Raw genomic sequence first — 16,061 nt, forward strand, 5'->3', positions numbered from 1 at the left:
GGAGGTCCCAGCTCTGGCGCCGCTCGGCTGACGCTCCAGTCCACGTTTTGTTGCTCTCTCTTCCCCATCCACAGTGCAGTCCTCTCAGGCTTTAGATACAGCTTGGGAAGAGCAGCACGTTTGGCTACCAGGGACGCCGATGCAACAGCAGCATCCCGTACACACACACACACACGGCATCCATAGGAGCCCCATCCTGCACACACACTGCACCGGATTTACACGCTTTGCTTCCTGGATATCATGGATGCTTTTATTGGCAGAGAAGCTAAGGAGACAAAATCATGATGTGTTATGGTTAGCATTTTGTCTGGTGTGAGCATGCGTGTGTATGCATGAGTGTGTCTGTCTCCTTGTGCGTATGCGTGTGAGCATCTGTGTGTGTGTGTGTGAGTGATGTCTTTATATTTGCTAACCGTGTCAGGATGCCGTGAACAGTCTCGTATTTGTTTGGTGCCGGACAGCATTGACGTGGATCTTGACCGGTTCTGAGCCTCTTTCTGGATTCTGTTTCCCACCGTCCGTCTTCCCTCCGTCCCTCCGTCCCTCCTGTGGCAGACATGGGCCTCCTCAGCAGACTCCTGTTCATCCTGCTACATGACTGGAATTACATCTGTCCCATGAATGGCGGCATCGACCTTATGCATCTCGATCGCTGCCTGTGATATGTGTGCCATGTGTAGGGGGGGCTGTGAGTGAGTCTGTCGCTTGCGTTCTGCGCCGTTGCTATTTCATGCGCTTCTCCTGCTATTGACATTCATTTGGACACTCAGAACTAAGGGGTGGTTGTTTGCCGTCCCATACATGTAGCTGCTCTCCTTGGGATTGTATCTGACTTTTAGGAGGAAGAATCCAGGATTTAAACTGCATTGCAGTTCCACTGGAGTTTTTTTTTTATTTTCCCCAAGGGAAATTCAGAGCTGACCCGTGACTGCTCATCTCTGGGTTAGGATACGGGACAATAAGGCCCAATTCCCTGGCCTGCACAGCTGGTTCATTTTTCCAGTATGAAGAGTCATCCATGTGTCTACTCGGGGTATCCCAGCTTAGCTCTGTGTGGGGTGGGCGACCCCAGATCCAGAGCTTCCACTAGCCCTCTGAAGCGGACCCTTACTGACCCCTTGCCCTCCTGTCTTGCTCCTGCAGAGGAGGCCTACCAGAAATTGGCCACTGAGACTTTGGAGGAGCTGGACTGGTGTTTGGACCAGCTGGAGACCCTGCAGACAAGACACTCTGTCAGTGAGATGGCCTCCAACAAGGTAAGGGTGATGAAAGATGTTTGCAACACCTTGTTGAGACAAAGGTCGCATCTCAAGCCAGCATCTGCAGCACCTCTTGCTAGAATTGATAGAGCTTTTGGGTTTTTTCTGAATGTACCATGTGCTCTACTTCATACTGCTCATTCAGCTGCAGGGAAATCGTTGCTCAAGGACACACCAGGCTTGCAACGCAATCTTATAGAAATGGCCAGGATCAATATATACTGTGGTGCATAGTACTATATATAGGATGCAATTTTAGGAACCATTCCAGCTCCATGTACGACCTGCTGCTTTGCCATCAGGCATCTATCCTTGTTATCATGTTTTTTTAGAAGTGGCAGAGATGAAGATGCTGAGGTTCTCCTTGGGAGTGACCAGGTTGGACAGGATTAGAAATTAGACAATAAGAGGGACAGTGAAGGTTAGATGTTTTGGAGACAAGGTCAGAGAGACCAGACTTCAATGGTTTAGACATGTCCAGAGAGACAGGGTAGAAGAATGCTGAGGATGGAACTGCCAGGGAACAGGACTAGAGGTCGACTCAGGAGCAGATACATGGACGTAGTGAGGGAGGACATGAGAGTGGCTGGTGTTGGGGAGGACGATGCAAAGGACAGGGTGAAGTGGAGATGGTTGATTTGCTCTCATGACCCCTCACTGGACAAGCCGAAAGAGGAAGAAGAATCCACCCATATTTTAGGGGAGCCTGAGTAATTCACGACTTAGATAATTTTTTAACATAAATATTCAAAGCACAAATCATGCGGACATTGGGCTGTTTTATTGTTGTGTGCGTGTGGGTGTGTCGGGAGAGAGGGAGGGAGGGAGGGAGGGACACTGCTGTGTTTGTCTGAATGCTGATGGTGATGTCACATTATGATGTCACCCATAGGGGGCTGGACCAAAATGGGAGGGAGACGTGCAGGAAATCTCCCACGTTAAAAGTAAAAATATTTTTTTGAGTTTTCATGCACTGAGCTCACACCTTTGCTCACCATCACAACATTTTTTTTCTGGTTGTTATGACAACAGCCACAGGCCCAACCAGCCTCACTACAGCAACACACACTCGCACATATAGGTTACACAGTCGCTACATCTCCCACACACATCCAGTATTTTATACCTGGAAGAAATTCATTTTTCCACAACCACCATGATCCTCGATTCATGAATGATTCCTCAGATAAAATCTGTTTACTAATGTGATGTGAAATGACTTGAATTACAACAAAAAACAAAACATGTATTTGTCCTGATGGGGAAATCACCACAATACACTCAAACGTCATTGCCGTCATCGCCATTCATTGGAACCTGTTGTGGGCGGTTGCCCCGTGTGTTCTGTAGCTGGGGGTCTCTGCCACCGGACTACATGTGCGACACGAGACAAGAAAGTCCTGCAGCACCGGCCCTCGGGTGTCTCGGGCTCTGTGCGACAGGGAATGGATATTTTTGGTCACTCCGCCAAAGAACAAATTACACACAAGTCACAGCTATGCTTGGTGTGACACTTTCCAATTTTTTATCCAATACTTTGTGTTGACACCTTGGATAAGCTATCAATATGTGTTTACACATTCTTTGTGGGAGAGATAGAAGAGGCCTGTGTGGATACGAGGGGTGCTGTATTTGTGCATATGCTTCTGCAGGGAGTAAGCGCTATGTGTGTGTGTGTGTGTGTGTGTGTGTTATTGTGTGCGTTGTGAGGCTGTGCCGGCCTGCTTGGCTCAGAGTCAGTCAGAGTTGTTGGGTCTCGGTTCGACGGGCGTCTCATCTGCTCCAGTGTAGCTGTTAATTACTCTGACTGTAGGAATAGGTGTTAAGCAAGCCTTGACTAGTTTGTTTGTTCTAAAATCCCCGCCAGCATATAATTTGCAAGCGTCTGAAAAGGTTGCCAGTCAGAAGTTCAGAGTTCCTCTGTCGTTGCATAAAGGTGGCACATTTGAGAGACGGAGTGGACGAGCGTTCGTATGTTCAAACGAAGGCTTGAGCCTAAAAATGTTCCAAATAGGTCAGATGTTTTCAATGTTCCTGTTGTCGTTGTTTGAGGCATTGTGTAGGAGAACGTCGTCTTCATACGGGGATTTCTTTTGTGTCGTAACCGTGGATTTGGGAATCAGATATTTTGAGCCTTTAGTTCTGTGGCAAGGCCAAATATTCACATGGAAGAAGGTTCTGCCTTGTTCTCCTGTACAATTAAAAGTGTTTCTGTAAAGACTTGGCTCAAAGTTACACCTCTTGATGACCTCATAGAAATATGGCCTTTCGGTCCAATCAAATGAAAGTGCAAATTCTTCAAACTCAGATTCACTCCCATGGTTTTTTTCCTCCCTTTCATGATCCAGCACTAAAATGTTTGGATCCAGATATGGATCATGGATCGCCACCGAAATCCAATTTTTTGGGGGGCCTTAAAAACATTCCCACTAATTTCTCTCTGAACCTCTTGAGTAATCTTGCTAATGGACAGACAAATCAACGCCTCCTTGGCGGCGGTAATAACAGTAAAGCGGCAGATAATGAAGTGCTATTGAATTAGTGGCAGCTGAAACCGCTGCCAGAGATGTAGAATATGTTCATCATGTTTTATTCATATTTATACACCATCTTTTCGTTTTCAATTTCTTTCATAAAGGGACTATTTATTCTGCTGCTGATGGGGAAAGTTAAATAAAAAAAAAACCTAAATCTTCATCCAATGAGGTTTGATCATTGTTTCCTCTTGAGCTCCGTGACGCATCCATCAGCATGTGTGGATGCTCTGCTTTCTGGTTTATATGGCTAAACCCACTTTAGATAACGGTGACGTGTTTTCTTTTGGTGGCATTAATATTTGTCTTCTATGATGTTACCGTGACTCACCTTGCCTGAATACTGACCGCACCTTTTCAGTATTGCATCGTGTTTGATGAGGTAACCTGCGCTTGCACATAATCGTGTACAGGAGCTCGGCTCGCTCCGCAAGAAAATACGTGTATCTCCCAGTGAATGGAATCTAAAATTGCTCACAAACAAATACGTGTGTACTGTTCGCACACACATACACAAAACCCTCTGCACTGCAGGTATGGAGGGAAAAGAAAGGGGGTAGATTTTCCACTGACAGACTGTCCAAGCCAATCACACAGCGGGTGACCTCAGCTCTGTTCAAAGCTCAAGCCAATCAGAGGTGATGATGAGCTCACATTGTTCCTTATCTGAGCTGTGATTTGCTGCTCTGGCGCGGCAGCCTGGGCTCTTCACATGGAGAGCTTGTGACACACACGCACAGAAACAGGCAGCGTTTGCACCAACCTGGTGCTTTGGCATCTACCAGGCGTCTGCAGCATCATCAATTATTCACAGCCTCAGCAGTGTGTCCTTGTATCCGAGTGTGTGTGCGCGTGTATGTATGTTGGAATCTGTGCACATGGCCAGCATGTAGCACGGCGTGTACGTGGTCACGTTATGCTCTCACCGGATCTTTGGGGAGCCGTGTTCCTTGCGTGCCTCTTGGAGTCTGCTCATCCTCGCCGTTTCCTGGAATCAGGACTCGTCTCTGTGGACGTTCGGAGGAAAGGACCCGGATGCTTTGTTTATGGACTCTCTCCCACAGATTTGCACTGAAACTCATCGGGTTGAGATCCATTACTGGCAAGAACTATAGACAGGTTTTGTTTCACTGGCTGGTTCGAGCTGCCAGCATCCAAACAGAAGGCGTGGCTTGACGTGAACTTGAGCATTAAACCTCCACCTTTCTGTTTCTTCATCAGTTTTTTTGTTCGATTATTTTGATTTGTCAAAATGCCTGAAACAAATTATTTGCTCACTGTGTCTTGGGGATATATAAAGGTAAGATGTGGTCTCCGTCTGGGTGTTCAAGTGGTTTATTATGATGTTTTAACCTGATTGTATAGTTTTATTTCTAGAGAATAAATGTGCTTTTTTTTCACTGAGGGTCATCCATGATCCAGATGTAGGATTTTTTTTTAAGTCAGGTTGTCTGACCATGAAATAAAAAGCACAAATATAAAATATATATCACCTCAGTAACATGCCAATCGTAAATCAGGGCTTGATAGGTGAGTTATGTATGAATCCATCATCCTTTTTGCTGTATCTGAGGAGCTGGAGGTGTTTTGAAATCCTTTTTTATAATCCTTTTTTAGTTTTCACAGCACCTGGAATACATTTTTGCCATTTTATTTTATTTTCTTATGCAGCAAAGGCTTTTGTTATATGGGACAAAAAAAACAACTCATAAAAGAGTCATTTAGCATCGCTCCATAATCCGAATAAAAAAACAAACATCTTTAAATTCTATAATTTTTACATTGCATCTGTTATTTAATGAATTTTTTTCATAATTGTTATTTGCACAAAGCGCTTCCAGTCATGTGTTTGTCATTTCTGTTATCGCCTGACAAAAGCACACGACAGATGGCTCCTTGCTATTTGTGTCTCCATTTTAAAAAGTCTATAAAAAGACCATCAATACACAACTGCACAGCAAAAGCACTCCACGCTGCTGCAGTGCTCTATTTTAGGTGCTTAGTATTGATTCATGTAAATAATCAATATACATGCATAATGCATCAGGACCGCAGTCATCCAGACAGCTCAGCAGCTTTGTTGCAGAGGTCTTTTTTTTTTTTTGCTGTGTAACTCTGTGTTTTACCACCACTTTGGAAAATATCTGATTTCAAGCATTCTCTTCCATATCAGTCATTTTGTTTTTCAAATGAAAAGCCGATGCTATGTACTGGACTGCCGCTCTAGCTACGAGAGAAGGAAGGGGGGGGGGATGGGTTGCAGAACAGACGGCTTGAAAATAAATGAATGTGAAAGAAAGCAACTGGTAAATGGAGTTACTGATTAAATAAAATAAAAATAAAAGCCAGACAGTAGCCCTGTGACCTGCTGCGTGTGGTTGTGTGTATGTGTGTTACACTGAGTACGTCTCCTGTGGCTTGATTGGAAATTATTAGGCAAAGAACCCGGCGGACAGGAGGGCCGGTTTCAGTGCATTCATAAAAAAATATTTTTTATTAAAAAGCAAAAAAAACAAAAGCTTTTATTAGCTGACTCAAATGGTTGAAACATATTTAGAGCATATTTATAGTCAAATGCATATTTATTTCATTTGAGTTTTGAATTGAGTTTGCCGTTTCTCAGCATTTATTTAAATGTGTGTATGAGACATCAGCTGATATAAGAAATTAAAATTGTGATATTGCTCCCTTCTTTCAGTTCAAGAGGATGCTGAACAGAGAGCTGACTCACCTATCAGAGATGAGCCGCTCTGGGAACCAGGTCTCTGAGTTCATCTCCAGCACCTTCCTGGGTGAGTAATGGGAGACATGGGAAGGTGGACTCACCACCGGTCTGCATTAAACTCAGGAAAATAATCATGCAGTAGATGTTTTTGTTTGTTTGTTTGTTTTTTTGACTTAGAACTATTAATTTCCATAACAAAATATTTTTCTCTCCCATCATGTCAAAATTTCCAAATCTTTCCAGGAACAAATATGAATTTTCAAGTGGTTGAACCCCCTACAAATAAAACCCAAAACAAAAATGTGCAATGAGAAAATTGTATCGACCTCTAATTCACCTTGCGATCAATTATTTTCCCAGACAAGCAACATGAAGTGGAGATGCCAACCCCTCAGTCTCAGAAGGAGAAGGAGAAGAAGAACAAGCCCATGTCTCAGATCAGCGGGGTGAAAAAGCTGCAACACTCCTCCAGCCTCACAAACTCCAACATCCCTCGCTTTGGCGTCAAGACGGAGACTGAGGACGAACTTGCTAAGGTTCGTTTGTGCGTCCGGACAAACGATTCACACACACAGACTGTGTTGCACTTCAAGTGAGTTACTTAAAATGTGTCTTTAAATGTGTTTTTACTCCTTTTCCAGGAGCTGGAGCATGTCAATAAATGGGGCCTTAATGTTTTTAAAATCTCCGAGTTCTCTGGGAATCGGCCGCTAACAGTCATGATGTACACGATATTCCAGGTAACGGCCGGCGCGTCTGGACGCTCGTTGAATTCTTACATTTGCTGTGACTGTAAACTTACTTCTTCTGATTTCTGGTTTGCAGGAGAGAGAGTTGTTAAAGACATTCAAAATTCCACTCGACACCTTTATCACATACCTGATGACCTTAGAAGACCATTACCATGGCGATGTGGCCTACCACAACAACATTCATGCTGCTGACGTCACCCAGTCCACTCACGTGCTGCTAGCCACCCCTGCCCTAGAGGTGTGTGTGTGTGTGTGTGTTCTTGATCAACAGCTCAGAGTTCTTTTTTGAGTCCAATACTTGCAAGGGTATTTTTCTCAGGCATGACTAAAGCCACCCTCCTCCCCTCTGCGCCTGCTTCTTCTTTTTCAGGCTGTGTTCACGGACCTCGAGATCCTCGCTGCCATCTTTGCCAGTGCAATTCATGACGTGGACCATCCCGGAGTCTCAAACCAGTTCCTCATCAACACCAGTGAGTCTAAATATGGCGCAGTCACAGCAGCTAAGTCATTCGCGCCGCGGCGTTATGCACACACACACACACACACACACACACACACACACATCTGATATCTAATTGGGAACACACACTTTACTTTGCACTTGCTCAAACAGATGTGTGTTTTCTCACATGAGTAATTATCCAGCATGAACGTGATGCCTTTCCACCTGACACACATGATGAAGCTGTCTAAAACGGGCCCAGTCAGACATGCGCACAGACACGTGTGTTTGACAGTGTTTGTCAATCACATTATCACACGTGCGCGTCTTCAGCAGCATGTGCTTTGGAGGTCTGGTGCGATAGCACTGACGCGTGATGGAGAGGAGTTCAAAGAAGAGATCAATGCTGTCCTCAATAGCACCCTTTCCTGCTAGCGCGTCAGCATTCATGTTGTCAGCCAATAAAATCCTCCCAATGACAGAACGAATGGAAACCACGGTATCATTTTGCTCTGACCTATTAGCTCGGTCTATTCCGGTAGACATGGGGCAGCAGTTCCTCGGGGCAATTAGCTTTATGCTCATCCGTGTGATTTCCTTTCATGCCTTCACTTAGCCGTTCTAAACCCCCCCCCCCCCCCCCACAAAACTCAGACGGCTTCAGTTCCGTTTAGTCAAGAATGAATGAAAAATGGGCTGCAGTCACAGTTGAATTTAAAATCAGCTTCAAAGTGAAAGCACAACTCTCTGTTCTAGATACCTTGATTTGGCATTTTAGAAAACACCAACACGTAAAACTTATGTCCACTGGGTATTTGGGCGTTTCGGAAGCAATTACAGCGGCAAGTGTTGCATTAAAGCATTAGCAATACTCGATTTAAGCAGGAAATGCACTGCCCAGTCTCTGAACACACAAAATGTGTCGTGTTTCCCAAAACACAAATGGGGATTCCCTGCAGTAAAGGCAGCGTGAGTCATCCTCATTTGATGCCACCAGAATGATCTTCTGTCAGCCACAGAGCAGGATCCCCTTTCTCCCTTCTGCGCCTCTGCCCTGCTGTTGCCAAGACTAATGCATCTTAATGGGAAATCTAAATACAGACGGACGACCTTCAAATGACCCAGAGTGGGGGAACCACTCAGGGAAAACATGCTGATGCCTACGGAGCGTGGGGGGGATGATGCAGTGCATAGAATTTGGGCTATTTGGAGCGGAATATATGGATATCACTGGGAAAAAAAATGACTACAAGCTCACATCATTAACTGTGTGTGTGCCCCCCCATGCAGATTCAGAACTGGCATTGATGTACAACGATTCCTCAGTGTTGGAAAACCATCATCTAGCCGTTGGTTTCAAGCTACTACAAGAGGAGAACTGTGACATCTTCCAAAACTTGACCAAAAAACAAAGACAATCACTGCGGAAGATGGTCATCGACATCGTGAGTGAACAGACTGAACCTCTCTGAACAGAATCGGAGGGAAGAAGTGGGCGTGAGTCACGGCTATCGGAACTGACTTGCCTCGTCCTGGCGTTTGTTCCCAGGTTCTAGCAACAGACATGTCCAAGCACATGAATCTACTCGCCGATCTGAAGACAATGGTGGAGACCAAGAAGGTGACCAGCTCTGGCGTGTTGCTGCTCGACAACTACTCTGACCGGATACAGGTCAGCGAGATCCAGATCATAATAATCATCTCATAATAATGCATCCACAGTTCAGCTTCTGAAACCTGTAGAAAAATACGATTCACAACTGTTGATGCTTTCAAACTAAATGTTCAGTTCCGCTGCAGCTCGGGCCGGGAAGCCTCCTTTTATATACCCTGCTGTTGGCTGCGTTCAGGTTCTCCAGAACATGGTGCACTGTGCAGACCTGAGCAATCCCACCAAGCCTCTCCAGCTGTACCGGCAGTGGACGGATCGCATCATGGAGGAGTTCTTCAGTCAGGGTGACCGAGAGAGGGAGCGGGGGATGGAGATCAGCCCCATGTGCGACAAACACAACGCCTCAGTCGAAAAGAACCAGGTCCTTTGGACACTCCCAAACATGCTGTGCAGTTCATGAACACACACAGCGACACACTGAGTGACCCCCCCCCCCCCCCCCCCCCCCCTTATTTTCTGCAGGTTGGTTTCATAGACTATATCGTTCACCCTTTGTGGGAGACGTGGGCTGACCTGGTCCACCCAGACGCCCAGGACATCCTGGACACCTTGGAGGACAACAGGGAGTGGTACCAAAGCACCATCCCCCAAAGCCCTTCTCCTGCCTTGGATGAGCCCGAAGACGGCACTCGACCTCCGGGAGGGGACAAGTTCCAATTCGAGCTCACCCTGGAGGAAGACGGGGAGTCGGACACTGAGAAAGACAGCGGCAGCCAGCCGGAGGAGGAGGAAGAAGACGAAGACGAGGAGGAGGAAAACAGCTGTACTGATTCAAAAACACTCTGCACGCAGGACTCTGAGTCAACGGAGATACCTTTAGATGAACAGGTGGGGGAGGACGAAGAGGAGGAGGAGGAGATAACGGAAGAGGGGGGGACGCACTGCTTACCACCATGTGTCGTGGAGGAAGAAGTAGCAGAGGAGGAGGAAGAGGTGCGAGAGAAAACCCTACACACATAGCAGTTTCTGGACGAGCACCTGATTAACTGTTCTTCTTAGTAACAAGATGATTATTTATAGAGTATTTTTGGGTTTTTGTGGAGTCTGTGTGTGTTTTTGATACATCTATGTGTATGGTTCCAAAGCGTGCGCTGCTCTCCACCTTGGCCACTCCTCCTCTTAGCTTCGCTCGGACACGCCCACCGGTACTTTTTTCCCCCCCCAAGTTTTTTTGCACTCAGGAATATTCCCTTCCATTCCCGATTCTACTGAAGTGGTGTGTCTTTGGTTTCACTGTTGTTGCGCCCCTGCTGAACAAGCTTCATGTTAGGACACGGACGGGAGCGGCTCTCCATCTGCCCCCCTCCCTCTGCTCAGTCTCAGCCTGGCCTGAAATGTTTCTGCGTTTTATCAAGTGCCCATACTCCACGGAGACGGTGATTGGTCTGTTCAAGGAGAACCTCCCTCTCGGTGCGTCGTTTCCTGCCCACTGCGCGTCAGGAGGCATTGTGCGGTCCCGTCGAGCAGCTGGAGACGGGGACGGGACGCTGCGGGGATGAAAGCTGCAGCGCACCGGGGGGGGGGGAGCTGATCTGAGGTCGGAAAGTCTTCCTCTAAAACCCGACTGATACAAAGCTCAAATCTAGAACGGCCTCGACGCTGACCTAGACTTCTTTAATTTTGTATAGTTCTGTATGTAAGAGTCAGATATTTTTTATTTCGAAGTTTTACTTTTGCAATCCTTTGGCTTTCTTTTTGTTAGCGAAGGCTATTGATGGACTTTTAGAAGCCAACGGAGAGAAACACGTTGCAGCGTTTTTGAAGGGGGTCTCTTCACGGCTTGATTTACATTTGAGGGGGGGGGGGGGGGGGGGGGGGGGGGTGCACTTGCTCAAATAGCATTTATGCCACTAACAGTCATCTGTGGTGCATCTCATGACTTAAGGCTTTTGAATTTATCCATAATAAAGTCCTGTTTTTAGTTGTGAGCATTTTTACTGAGAAGGAAGCAGGAACATTGAAGTTGTCTGTGATGCGAATTAAGCCTTTGAGTTTTATTTATCTTCTGTTGTTGCCTGCAGTTCTTTTGAACACATCCCGAGACAATGCAATGCTTTTTTCTTTTTTTTCATCATACAAAAGCACTTTTTTTTTATTTAAAGTGAAAACGAAAGGTTGATTATTGCACCAAAATACCGATCAATAGTAATGACGTTTAAAACTTGCGGGTGAATTGATCTCAATGTGCTTATATAACGTGTTCGGTCCATTTCTATTTTCCAAAACGGCTCAGTTGTGTTGTCATCAGATGAGATGCTTAAATCCTCCAATCAATGCAATGAAACACTCCTGAATACTTACGCTTGAGCAGCGCTGTCTTACACCTCAGCCAAGAGTCTCTATCTCGTTATTCACTTAATGCTCGATGCTTTTATTTATTATAATATTTTCTAATTTGTTAAGTCATTTTTGGCTAAATTAAGGTGGTACAGGACGTGATTGCGACACAGTAGACGCATTACAAGCCAGTTACAATACCCAAATAGAGTTTCTCCTGTTGTGTACATAATCTACGAATCAACGGATATTTAAAAAACAAAACAAAACTACAATGATTTGAAATACTGCGCACTGCTTTTCTAAGAGTGCTTGTTTAAATATTGTGTCAATTCCGACTTTTTATTTTATTCTTTTTTATTTTGTGCCAAGACTTTTATTTTCTCTCTTTATCATCCTCACCCGATGACCTTACCTGTAATAAAAAAAAAAACATCTGGTTTTATTGCTGTTTACAAAAATATTTATTGTGCTGTATATAATATATAGTTATTAATGTTATTACTATCATAACGCTGTTTGTCGTAAATGGTTGATTCTTATCATCCCTTCTGGTGATGGTTGGCTGTATTACGTACCTCTTGTTGAGAGAATGTTTATTACACATGAGCTTCAGTGTAATAAGGATTCATCGACATGTTGCCCATCTGCGAACTAGCTCAGTGAAGAGAGGGGGGGGGGGGGGGAGCCAAATTGTTTTTTAAAAAAGAAACTGTTCCTTGGCCCATGGGCTGTGCCTTAAAAAAAAGCATGTCATTTACTTTAGCCTTCTTCAGTTGATTTTCTAGGTCTCTTTTGCTGCATCAGTGAACCGTTTGGCTTGGGTTGACCTGATCTCCTGTTGTGAAATTGAAAACGTTGCCTTTTTTTTTTACTACGCACAGCCAAACGCAAGTCGCTCTATCAAAAAAACAAAAACAAAATGTGACTCGTGAAAATCTGTTGTCGATGCAGAAAGCTTGAAGAGATTCAGGCCAAACCCAAGTCATGGATTTACTATTTGAGGGATGTGTGTGGGCCTAAAGCCAGATTTCCAAGAGTCGTAGTTTCTGTAGACCTGGTCAGAACAACGACTGTCCCTACACTCAGAGATGTGATGCAGTCAGATGTAAACAATATGGCGGTAACTTGACAGGACTGCTGCACCAGCGTCTGCACGCTCATGTGGTTGTATTTCAGCTGGACACTCTGAAAAGGATGCAACGGGATGTCCTGGGCGTGTCTACAAAGCACGGAGGCTCTGAGACACATCTGCATGTTCAGCCACTGCTGCATTATTTACGGCTGGAACACTGACAGTGTGTTGCTTATCTATGCTCGGCTCACGATTCCACTCGCATTACTTGCAATACCCAAAACCACTGACATTTGTCTGCCTGGTCAGGAGAAAGGTTTTTAGTGGCGGGGGGCAGGGGGGGGGGGGGGGGTAATGGGACCGGGTGAGTGTATCCTTGTCCCAAAAAATGGAACTCTTCTTTTGACACACATACTGTAGATTCTAAACAGCCCTGGACCAATGGAAACAGTGGGTCTTTTCTCATTATGTGTTCTATTTTTTATGGTATGAAAGGAAAACACAAACTGTAACTTAAGAAAAGGTCTTCAGGACAATTATTTTTTTGGGTTATGTCTTTAGAATGCCAACTTGTCTGGAAGTTTCACAAGACAATTAAAATGTTATTTTAATGAATTCCTTGTTAATTGCAGTTTATTGGATAGCACTGTAGATCATAAGACTTTGTGTAAAAAAGGAAAAAAGAATGAAAAAACATTTTATATGCAATGGATTAAATAAAAGCATGGGTTGACTCTGCCTACTCACTGCTTTTGTGACGTCATTGATTTATGTGGTGACATAGATATGCAAGATTTTGAAGCGATCGAAGGCTAAAAAGATTTTAATAGGAATGCGCTTTCTAAATGGGTGTAGCTTGTACATTTCCCCCCTCTATAGTCTTTATTTTATTTCATTTATAGTTGCAGACTTTGCTCAGGCTATCTCTGGTGCTGCCTATCACCATTGGTAGCGCGTTCATCCATTTTAACTGAACAGCGCCATCTGCTGTTCATCTCAGTCAGTCATTAGTCCAGCCCTGCAGCAAAAGAGGATTTGAGTGATCGTCATATACTGTACAGTACTTAATATCTGAATCATCTGTCCTATATGTTTTAATCCCGTAGACTGTCAATAAGTAAAAAGTATGATACATGCTTCTGAAATGCAGGTAGGTAGTAATAGAATGTAGATTTGTCTTCTAAGTATTTAGGTACTGTAGTGAATGTGTTTTTAACAGAAGAATATATCTAAATATAGAAAACAATTTCTACATTCGCTACCAGCGTCAACACACTGATGTAGGCGTCGCATTTCACCACTAGGAGGCGTACGTTGCCTAGAAATAACGACGCTCTTTGACAGAGGGTCACCGGGTTGGAGGGCAGCAGCCTCTAAAAGCGCTCCGTCGTGTTTCCATCTGTTCAGCAAAGAAGGAGGACAGAGACGGACTGATAGAATTTGATTTATTTCCTATAATCTCAAAAACATATTTCTTATTTTGCTTGCACTCTGAGAAACAAATATTTCAGGAGTGTGTTGATGTTAGTTAGACCGTTTGAAGACGAGATTCCACTACGGTGACTGGGGATTCACACCGACACACATCTTTTCCTCTATCAAACGAATCTTGAGTTTAGATCAATGCGATAAATTCCTTTGATGTCTGTACACGTGTGTATGTATGCACAGTGTCTTTGAGCTAGCGATTACAACATTATGGTATATGGACTACGTTATTCCCCTTTCACAATAACACTGCATTTTGACATGAAAACATGACTTCAACACCCAACAATTAGCAGGAAACAGTGAATATGTTGGTACAAAAGGTATACACAAACAATACATTATATTACGTAAATAGTATTTTTTTCTAATATGGCATTAAACACACACACATATGCCCACACGCATTCGGAGGCTGCAGTTACTGACTGACGCACACATTAGTTTCAGAGGAATTCTGACCAAGCTTTCACTCTCACACAGTCGTTGTACTCTAGAACAGGAGGAACTATGTACAGGGTTTCATTCATAAAATATTGCACTTATTGGCCCATTGCATCTCACAGCTAGCGCTGGGATAATGCTCCTAAATCTACATCGATTAACCAGGACTGACTTCATGCAATTTTTGGAACTTTGCTACAATGCAACAAACAACTGACAATGCAAAGGGAAGTGTGATGTTTTGGCACAAATATTCACAAACTTTCTTTCTATTAGCTGCAGAATTGAGGCTTTCTGGCTTTTTAAAAACAATGCAACACTTACCACACGTGGACTTATCATTAGTATCCCTACGGTATTTGTTATTTGATTGCTCAGGTTCTTCTTTTTTTTCTATTCTTTTTTGCTGAAGGGATTTAATTCTTAAGCACAAACAATACATTTCAACATGCTGACTCAAAAGCGTAACAATACCTTGTTTTATATGGCTGTTTATTCCATGCCAGAGTGGATCGCTTGATTTGTTTCACACTGTCCCCTTGTCAGTGTGGTATTTAAGAAAATGCTGGCTAGTTGGATTGATGTTCAGGTAAAACAGTACATAGGATTGACTTTTGCCAGCATGCTCATCACATCAAACAATAAAGGGTCAGATAGGGGTCTTAGAGTCTAAGCAAATAGAAATAGTTGCTTTTAAGGTTTAAAGATATACTTATCAGAGAAATCACACATCTAAAGACAGCAAAACATGGATTAGTACTCACGTTAACATTATATATACTGGATTCTTTCCAAAGATAAGAATGACAGAAAAACTTATATAGGCCATGTTGGAGAAGCAAAAAAAGGTCACTTTTTTTAATCCAAGGTAGAAGGTAAGTTAGCACTCATCTGTGACTCAGGTGTAAAAATACACACTCATGCAAACGTTCTCATTAACTGTGCAGTCACACAACAGCCGCTAAGCGAAAGCCGCTACATCCTGTAGCACTAAATCATCGATTTGGCTGCTTTAGGACACAAAATAATAATTTTAAAAAATGCTAAAAAATGTAAAAGAAAAGACGGAATCATTAAAGCACTCACTGACCCTCCTTTCATAATTATTCTAGATGTGAAAGATTTTAAAGTTCTTACCGATTAACTGTACATCAAGACTAGGGACTATTTCCAGTCTTCTCAGACAACGTGGGTTTATAACTACACTAAAATATCTGAAAATGTTTTTCTTTCTTTTCTTGTTGTCCTCTAATGTCACACATTTTACAATAGCCTTATGTGTATGTCTGGTTAGTTGCTCTTGATATAAAGGATAGAATTTAGGGGTAATACGACTGGATTGTGTAACTCTACTACTCGACAGGATTTGAATCGTAGTCCGGAGAAAGCA

At 43.8% G+C, this 16,061-nt stretch overlaps 1 protein-coding gene across 1 annotated transcript in view; it reads left to right on the forward strand.

Annotated features, from left to right (window-relative positions):
• Nucleotides 1-10,886, forward strand: part of pde4d (phosphodiesterase 4D, cAMP-specific) — a 91,241-nt gene extending 80,355 nt beyond the window's left edge. The window contains exons 6-16 of the mRNA XM_068760814.1: nucleotides 1,147-1,259; nucleotides 6,495-6,588; nucleotides 6,882-7,057; nucleotides 7,163-7,261; nucleotides 7,347-7,511; nucleotides 7,644-7,743; nucleotides 9,006-9,160; nucleotides 9,265-9,387; nucleotides 9,566-9,748; nucleotides 9,850-10,320; nucleotides 10,743-10,886. Of these exons, the coding sequence (XP_068616915.1) occupies nucleotides 1,147-1,259; nucleotides 6,495-6,588; nucleotides 6,882-7,057; nucleotides 7,163-7,261; nucleotides 7,347-7,511; nucleotides 7,644-7,743; nucleotides 9,006-9,160; nucleotides 9,265-9,387; nucleotides 9,566-9,748; nucleotides 9,850-10,320; nucleotides 10,743-10,886 (1,823 nt within the window). The remainder of the gene's footprint in view (nucleotides 1-1,146; nucleotides 1,260-6,494; nucleotides 6,589-6,881; nucleotides 7,058-7,162; nucleotides 7,262-7,346; nucleotides 7,512-7,643; nucleotides 7,744-9,005; nucleotides 9,161-9,264; nucleotides 9,388-9,565; nucleotides 9,749-9,849; nucleotides 10,321-10,742) is intronic.
• Nucleotides 10,887-16,061: the final 5,175 nt, after the last annotated feature.

The sequence above is a fragment of the Brachionichthys hirsutus genome, chromosome 4 (assembly GCF_040956055.1).
Source record: "Brachionichthys hirsutus isolate HB-005 chromosome 4, CSIRO-AGI_Bhir_v1, whole genome shotgun sequence".
In the NCBI taxonomy this organism is placed as follows: Eukaryota; Metazoa; Chordata; class Actinopteri; order Lophiiformes; family Brachionichthyidae; genus Brachionichthys; species Brachionichthys hirsutus.